Here is an 8743-nt window from a genome sequence, read left to right on the forward strand (position 1 = left end):
AACCAGGCTCCAGGTTCTGAACTGTCAGCACAACTCTACTTTTGTCTGCCCATGCCCTAACAGAATGCCCTCCCTTTCGCAGACTTTCAGATCCAGTGAAACATGCAAAGGGCAGGGCATGGAAAATCAATGTGGGAAGAATATAATTTTTATTTATGTTATATATTGTAGAAAAAAATAGTATCGGTAAAAAACCAAATTTTTGGGGTCTGATTTCTACCTCTTGATCTTCTGCAGCAATTGGTTCTCTGATTAAAAAAAAAAATCAAGTAATTAGCAAGCCACAAAATAAATGGAATACCTTTCCTGATTTTGTAGACCAACTGATGGGACCTAGGGGCTGTGGGTAAATTTTTGAAAACCCATCTTGGAAGACCAGGGTGGAACATCATGTGTTATATCTCAAGAAAAATCATAATCATAATCATGATCATAATCATAATCATAATCATAATCAATAAAGGTAGAGGGGGAAGAGTTTTCCAGTGTAGCCAAGAGAAAAGGGCTATCAAAAGGGTTGGTTGGTACCTATGATTAGTATACTCAATTGTAGCGGTTAGTGATTTTTGTCCTGATGTTTGTTAGCAAAATGTTAATTTGCACAAATTCAAGTTTATTCTTAGCTGCTATTTGGCCCTTGGATAAAAGTCAGAATCACGTGTTCTCCTGTGACTGAGGTTTTGCTATGAAAAGCCTTAAATACGGTACTTAAGAAAACAGCCTGGGAGTGCCATCAAGATCTAAAAGCAAGTTCTGTTGTTAGTTTGTCCGTGGCTTCACTATCTCATGCAAGCACAGTTTATTCACTGTGGTGGGCTGGGTAGGATGACCCACAGGAAATAACGGTGACTACACAGAGTCGAAGATGATTGCCCAATTACTCTTCGGATCAGATCAGACTCCTCAGTGGAAATGGTGTTACGGAATGATGGCCCGGAGGAGCTCGCACCTCCCACTTCGTGCAGTTCTAGAGGGATGCAAAGGTAGGAAGAGCCCATCTTCTGTTCTCAGCTTCTAGGAAGAGTTCTGGGTTGAGCTGTTGGCAGGTGATATGTAGGAATGTGGGTCAAAAGTATCTAGCACAGGATGAGGTGTGAATGAACTTTGGGACAAGTTAGCCTGCTCTTGACCTGGCTTTAGAAGGCTAGGCTCTCATCTATGTGGGAGTGAATGTTCAGGCTGCAGAATTTTGCCCCCTTCAACATCTTCTTCAAAGGGAAAACATCAACTAACTTCCAGAATAAATGGAATCTGAGCCAGAGAAATTGAAGGAAGGGAAAAGGAAGAAGTGGCTGACTGAAGGTATCAGACAGAGCCCTCCTTTCCTAGTAAATGGCTCTGTTGTGTATATTCATGTGCAGAAGGTAGTTCAACACACCCTGGCTTCTCCCTGACCTGATTTGAGAGGGAAACTCTGAAAGTTGATCATCTAAGGAAACTTTTGTGGTCCATTCTTTATTCTCTGTCTTGTGATAGAAAGATTACTCTTTCTGAGGTCATGATCTCACAGTTCGTGAGTTCAAGCCCCACATTGGGCTCTGCATTGATGGTGCTTAGCCTGCTTGGGATTCTGTCTCTCTTTCTCTCTGTCCCTCCTCCGCTTGTGCTCTCCCTCTTTCTCAAAATAAATAACTTAAAAAAATTTAAAAAGCTATTATTCTTTTTTGAGACACATAAGATCATATAATAGCATGTTGTGATATTGCCTCGTATTTATGAGCCTTAATCACACACAAAAACGATCTGGGAGCTGATGTCATCTAAGGTCACAAGTTTAAGTTTTGTCTTCAGGATGTTTTGCTTAGACCTGGATCCTGATCCCTGAACAGAGAGCTGTCAAAGCTCTGTCAGTGATCTTTTTTCTCAACAGAGGTAGTGAAGTTACTGCTCAAGTCTATTTATAATTATCTCTGTTCCTGTGGGAAACTATTCAGGAATGACCAATCTTTTTTTCTTTAAGGCTAAAGAATGAGAAAGAAACTGGGAAATATAAAGAAACCACACTGGTTTCTGGGAAATATAAAGAAACCACACTGGTGCATAACAAACACCCTCCTGAAACTTAATGGCTTAAAGCAATAAACGTGTATATTGCTGAAAACTCTGCACATGGGTGTGCATGGTTCTTCTGAAATCCTCTGGGATCACTCATAAGAATGAAGGTCAATAATTGCCATCTGATTGAGGATGACTTCAGCCAACATGAATGTTAGGACATCTTGCATTTTCAGTGTCTTGTATCCTCAAGCAAGGTGACTCAGCTATGTTTTCTTAGCCATGGCATGAGTTCAAGAGCCTGTGCTTTTAAAACATTTGCTGATATCTCACTGGCCAAAGTGAGTCACATGGCTGAAATCAGAATTAAGGGGAGAAGGAAATACATTTATTTGATAGTAGCTATATTTATATGACAGTAAAGTCATGTGGCACTTGTAGGAATGCAGAGAAGGGTAAAGAATAAGGGCTATCGCTGCAACAAATCTATTTGCAAGGGGAGTATAAGACAATTAAAAGGACCCCTGAGCGGCGCCTGGGTGGCTCAGTCGGTTGAGCGTCCGACTTCGGCTCAGGTCATGATCTCACAGTCTGTGAGTTTGAGCCCCGCGTTGGGCTCTGTGCTGACAGCTCAGAGCCTGGAGCCTGCTTTGGATTCTGTGTCTCCCTCTCTCTCTGCCCCTCCCCTGCTCATGTTCTGTCTCTGTCTCAAAAATCAATAAAAACATTACAGAAACATTAAAAAAAAAAAAAGGACCTCCGAAAACCATGTTGACTCAGCTCTGGCTCATCAGAGCTTTTTGTTGATCAGCACTATGCTTGTGGTATAGGGGAACATTAGCAAAGGCCAGTGTGCTAGGGAAATTGAATTCTCATTTGCTTCAAACACAGAAATGCTGACTGACATTGAAGAAGTGATATAATCCCTTAAAACTAAGTTTTCTTACATGGAAAGTGAAGGTTCTCATTTTACGTAGTTTCTATTCACACGCACTTATAAATTCATGATATAAATTAAATACTTATTTTCTTTTACTGTATCGTAGGCTTCCAACGGACAGGAATTGTGTGTGTTTTATTCGTCGCTATGGTCCTAAGCAACAAAACCTGTAACAGGGTCTGGCACATTTCATTGATAGACATTTCATCAATATTTGCTGACTGAATGAATGGATAGTATGCTTGTGAACAAAAAGCATAACACATATCCCTTTCAGGACTCTCTATAACAATTGATTCACTTTCCATCAGTCATTTTTTTTTTCTCGAGGATATAAATTTAAGCATCCTGCATGAATGTTTACATTAAAATTTAATAATAATACATGAAAAATAATGACGCTGTTAATTATTTAGAATATACCAGTTCTGGGGCACCTGGGTGGCTCAGCTGGTTAAGCGTCGACTTCAGCTCATGTCATGATCTCGCGGTTCATGAGTTCAAGTCTTGCAACGGGCTCTGTGCTGACAGCTCAGGGCCTGGAGCCTGCTTTGGATTCTGTGTCTTCCTCTCTGTGCCCCTCCCCTGCTCGCGCTCTGTCTCTCTCTGTCTCTCAAAAATAAATAAATACTAGAATATACCAATTCTAATTGTATATGTACGAATCTTTTGAAATCATATGGATGTATGGCAAACAACAGGAGGTGGGTACCCCACGCACACCGTTTTTATAGTTTCCAAGCCTAGGGCACGGAGATGGTAAAAAAAGACTTGCCCAAGTTTACACAGTGTGTGAGTGAAATTATAACTTAATTTAACTTACCGTCACACCAAACTTGCCTTATGATACCATTTTTCCAAAGGCTGTTCTTCATACCTAGAATAAAGGGGTTGGAGAGTGGATCTGTTCTCTGTAAAATATTTACATTTTACAGCACTAAAGACTATGTTGATACACCCAAAGGAACAACTGGAGGGTTTGGCCCAAATCCTCTCCAGAAAGACAACATCATCCAAGTACACGAGACAGACAACCTGAAGATCTTCTTGAAGGGGGAGCCCCAAATACTGGGGGTGAGTGAGCTTGACCTCCAAGCGTCGCATTTGGGGAAATAGCCATTTCCAGAGAGGGGAAGAGTTGTCCCTTGTGGCTCCTGAGGTGTGATTAGCTGTGTCATAAACTGACCTTCCCAGTGGCAGGAAATAGATTTTTTCAAAACTAGAGATCCGGAATCTGAAAGGAAAATGTGTTTCCCTAGTGAGGGGGGTGGGGAAGAAGGTTACCATAAGACCTTTAGTTTTTTTTTAAATTATTATTATGTTTATTTATTTTTGAGAGAGAGACAGACAGACAGACAGACAGACTGTGAGTGGCAGATAGAGAGGGAAACACAGAACCCGAAGCAGGCTCCAGGCTCTGAGCTGTCAGAACTCACTCACAGTGAGATCATGACCTGAGCTGAAGTTGTATGCTTAACTGACTGAGCCACCCAGGCACCGCACCATAAAACCTTTCTAAACAGTCTTGAACTTGAGAAAACGCCATGGATTCCTAAGGATTTCATTCCGGGAACCCTTTCAAAACCAGGGGATGGGAGTTCTGTGTAGAGACCACAAAATCGTCTTCCTAGAAGCCCGCATGCTTCATACTCTGAGCGTATCTTCTTTTTCACTCCCCAGGTGACTCAGATCCTGATTGGTCTGATGAAAGTGTGCCTGTTTGTTATAGGTCTGTGTTTTTATTCTTCTGACTTTCCCTACTGGTGTTATCCTCTTACCATGGTCTCAGGATATCCTGTATGGGGATCCTTATTTGTGAGTATGTTGGAATATCTCAGCTTCCTCCGCGGTAGAATTCACAAACATTCCTTCCAGCCTTCCCTCTTACAAACCAATGATGTGACCTGGGATTTTACTTCTTCGAGCAAAGTATGTGGCCTAAAGACTGGGGTTCTGATGACCTCCAGGGTAGGGGGAAGGACAGGTGTGGGCTCACCAGGCTGAGCGGTTTCTTCCATTTTCAGTTCTTCTTATCTGGAGCTGTGTCTATTGCAGCTGGAAGAAAAATGACATTGAACCTGGTAAGTATGTCCCTGGGCCCAGAAGCAACAAGTAAAATCAGAAGTGCTGTATCTCAAGGCAGAAGAAATGCTCTCTGATTCTCTGAATCATCTGGGCTCTATGGGGGTCATGGCAAATTCTTCCATAAGGAAACTGGGGTTTGACTTACCTTTTTGTTTTTGTTTTTGTTTTTTGCCCCTACTGTCTGAAACTCCATCCTTGGGATTAATCTGTGAATATAGAATCCAATGCTTCAGCAGTATTCTCTTTTCTCCCTCAGACTTAGGAAAATTATTTGAGAATGTGTCTTCAACCCCTTCCAAATGAATGAATGTTTTTGTGTTCTCCGAAGGGAGGAAGGAGAAGAAACAGAGGGTTGTAGGGGACACTGATCATTCTCTTCCAGATCAAAGGCAGCCTGGGAGTGAACTTGCTCAGTGCTGTTGCAGGAGTGATAGGGATAATCGTGTTAATAATAGAACTGACTGTCCTATTTGCACCGGAGAAAAAGTGTCTTATTCTTGTAAGTGTTTCTGAGCTGCTTTTATTTTCTGCAATTATATTTATATTATCTAAATGCATACTAGTGTGAGATGACTGTCTCCCAGTTAATCCTGGCTTATCACCATAAGTAAGATCTGGGACTTTGAGCTCACGGGGAGAATTTTCAGCCCCTTGCTGCTAGGACCTACCAGGACAGTTACCTTTTTTTCTCTCATTCTTCTCTGAATGCAGTTATGTTAGAGAATTGATCATTAGGCTCTTTCTTTAGTCTCCAGGGTCAAGTTACGATGGGGGTGGACCGCTGGGCTGGCTCAGCAGGCTTTGTGTCATTTGTGGGTGGGTTGAGGAGAGTCAGGACACCAGGCCAAGATGCTCAGAGCCCCTGGGGGTGTGTATATGTACAAGGAAAGGGCAATGATATCGTTTTCACAGACCCGGAGGTTCTCTGCTCTTTAGATGAGAAAAAGGTATAAATTCATACAGGGATGAAAATAACCTGAAGTGGACAACACAGAGAATCTCTAAGCCCAGAAAACTATGCAGACACATGTGATTTCATCTGAATTTCCTTGCACTTAATGAAGTTCCAGAATAGAACTCCCCTCCGCTATTTTAGCATTTGCTTTTCAATTTTTCTTTTTTTGGTTTGTTATGAGAGGGAATTTGCCTGTTTCCGTAGGGGAGAAGGAGTCAGATTGGAATCAGAGGATCCAGGGCCAGGGGAAGTATCCATCTGTTATTAATATTCCTTTCCTTTTCCTCTTCTCTCTCCTCATGGAATCTGCTCCTCCTTTCTAGAGGACGTTTGAGATTGTGATATTAGTCCTCTCCCTGCTGGAAGTCAGCATCGCTATCTCTCTCTCTGTATTTGGGTGCAAGGTGACCTGCTTTGTCACTCAGGTGAGTGTTGAGGACCTGATGGAGGGTTCAAATTTGTCACGTTTTTGTTTCTCTCACTGTCTCTCTCCTCCTCTCTGGACCAATGAGAAGGGTAAGGAAGCAGAGTGATGGAAAGATAGTTATGTACATGAGTCATCCTTGAAACTGAAGGAGACAGAGGAATACACGGATAGAGCTATGGTGTATGTTTCCAGGAACCTCATAGGTCTTGCGGGATATCAATTTTTATCGAGTGAGGGATGTAAGGCCCTGAAGGAAGGGACATTTAATTTTCAGGTCCTAGAATACACAAAAAAGGTAGGCATCACCAGGATAAATGCGAATCCCTCTAGCTGAAAGACGATGTGAATAATGGTATATATTATTCTCACTATCCACAGGTGGTGATTATCCAGTCAACCAATGACAAGGTGTCTTCAGCAATAGCCCCCCATGAACATATTTATGAGGAGCTGGAGTTTGAATAGAATAATTCTTGCTTTTGAAAATATTATTCATTGTGTATCTCTTTGCCTGCCAGGAAGTGTTCTCATCTGTGCACAGGAGCATAGTTATTACACAACCAAATAAAGTGCATTTTCTCCTCTATTGCTGCTGATTGTGGTTTTGCATCCCAATCTCCCACTTCATCCTATTGTCACTCAAATGACTAGGATGCACAGTGTCATTTCTCATAACTTGTAAAGGCCCTATACCACACATACAGAAAACTGAATAGATCATGGTTGTAACAGCTGCCTAATATTTTTTAAGATCTTAATTTTTGAGTAATCTCTACCCCCAACATGGGGCTCACATTTACAACCTAGGGATCAAGAGTCACATGTTCTACTGACTGAGCCAGCCGGGTGCCCCCAATTTTTAGTTATATAGAAGGTGGACATCCTCGTGTAAGCAGCATCCGAATCCATGAGTAAACACTACCAGTTTCAGACAATGGTGAATTCCCCTTTTCACTCACTAAGATCCCCAGCTTAACTGCTGTCTTGACTTTTACCACCAATATGAGTTGCATCTTTGAATTTCATAAAATGGAGTCTTGTGAAATATATGCACTGGCTATGGCTCCTTTCTTCTAGCATGTTTGTGAACTTCGTTCCCGCCATTGCCAGTGGTAATACTATGTTCATACCGCTGCAAGATATTCTATTGTAAGACTTGCAGGACAATCTATTACATATGTAAATATTGATGAATATTTGGGATGCTTCGATTTGGGACGAATCATGCCGTGCGTGCAAAATGTATCCGTATATTTTGGTACGTGCGTGTGTAAAATTCCATCGGGTCTACGTATAGCAGTGGAACTGCTGGGCCGTGTCCAAAGTGCATATGGCATATGCACCTGCCTTCTAGCCATGCCTGAATTCCAGGTATTGTACATCTGTACCCTGATATCATGTGATTTTCATTCTAACCATTTTGATGTCTTTGTATCACATTGCAATAATTTGAATACTATTTCTTTTTACGACAGCTTTAGACTTATTTTAAAAAATTGAGAAAATATTAAAAGAGTTCCCATATACCCCAAATCAGTTGGCATCTTACCTTAGTATGGGATGAATCAATATTGATACATTATCATTAACTACAGCATTATTATTATTCAGATGTCTTTAGTTTTTAGTTAGTGCCCTTTTCCTCTTTCAAGATCCCCACCCAAGACACGACGTTAGACTTAGCTTCCATGTTTTCTTAGCCTCCTCTTGGCTGTGACTATTTCTGAGACTTCCTTTGTTTTTGATGACCTTGATAGTTTTGTGGAATACTGATCAAGTATTTTGCAGAATGTCCCTCACCTGGAGCTTATCTGATATTTTTCTCATGATCAGACTAGTGTTTTGAGGTTTGGGGAGGAAGATGTCAGAAGTACAATATGATCCTTATCACATCCAATCAAGGGTACATATTATCAACATGACTTACGCTGTTGACGTTGGCTTTAATCACCTCACTGAGTACAGTTTTTTAGTTTTTTCCACTCTAAAGTTAGCTTTTCCCCGACTTTTTATACTGTACTCTTCAGAAGGATGTCACTATCCAGCCACCGTGTGCAGCCTGGGCTCAAGGAGTCAGGGAGTTAAGATCTATTGCTTTGAGGGTAGAGTAACCTCATAAGTTATTTGATATTCTGCCCTGGGGTTTTGTCAATTTTCTCCCACTTATTTATACATTCAAGTATTTGTATGAATTTATGAATACTTATACATTCTTGGGGTTTTAATCTAATACCAATTTATCTTATTGCTCAAATTGTTTCTGTTTTGATCACTGGGAGATTGTTCAGTGGCTCCTGTGTCCCTTTGATGGACCCTATCATTGTGTCTCATTTGGGGCACT

General features: G+C 41.3%; 1 protein-coding gene across 4 annotated transcripts; it reads left to right on the top strand.

The window, feature by feature from the left end:
- The first annotated feature begins 740 nt into the window (after window positions 1–740).
- LOC122200295 (membrane-spanning 4-domains subfamily A member 4A-like) lies at window positions 741–6969 on the top strand. 4 transcript variants are annotated; one of them, XM_042905829.1, is made up of 7 exons: window positions 741–983; window positions 3871–4009; window positions 4616–4864; window positions 4960–5016; window positions 5403–5519; window positions 6299–6400; window positions 6781–6969. In XM_042905829.1, the coding sequence occupies exons 1-7, from the start codon at window positions 913–915 to the stop codon at window positions 6865–6867; spliced, it is 822 nt and encodes a 273-aa protein (XP_042761763.1). In that variant the 5' UTR covers window positions 741–912; the 3' UTR covers window positions 6868–6969. The 4 variants fall into 4 exon arrangements, with proteins under 4 accessions (XP_042761763.1, XP_042761762.1, XP_042761764.1 ...); XM_042905828.1 differs by having other exon boundaries at window positions 3900–4009; XM_042905830.1 differs by having other exon boundaries at window positions 3900–4009; window positions 4616–4750.
- Window positions 6970–8743: the final 1774 nt, after the last annotated feature.

The sequence above is a fragment of the Panthera leo genome, chromosome D1, assembly GCF_018350215.1.
Source record: "Panthera leo isolate Ple1 chromosome D1, P.leo_Ple1_pat1.1, whole genome shotgun sequence".
Classification (NCBI taxonomy): Eukaryota; Metazoa; Chordata; class Mammalia; order Carnivora; family Felidae; genus Panthera; species Panthera leo.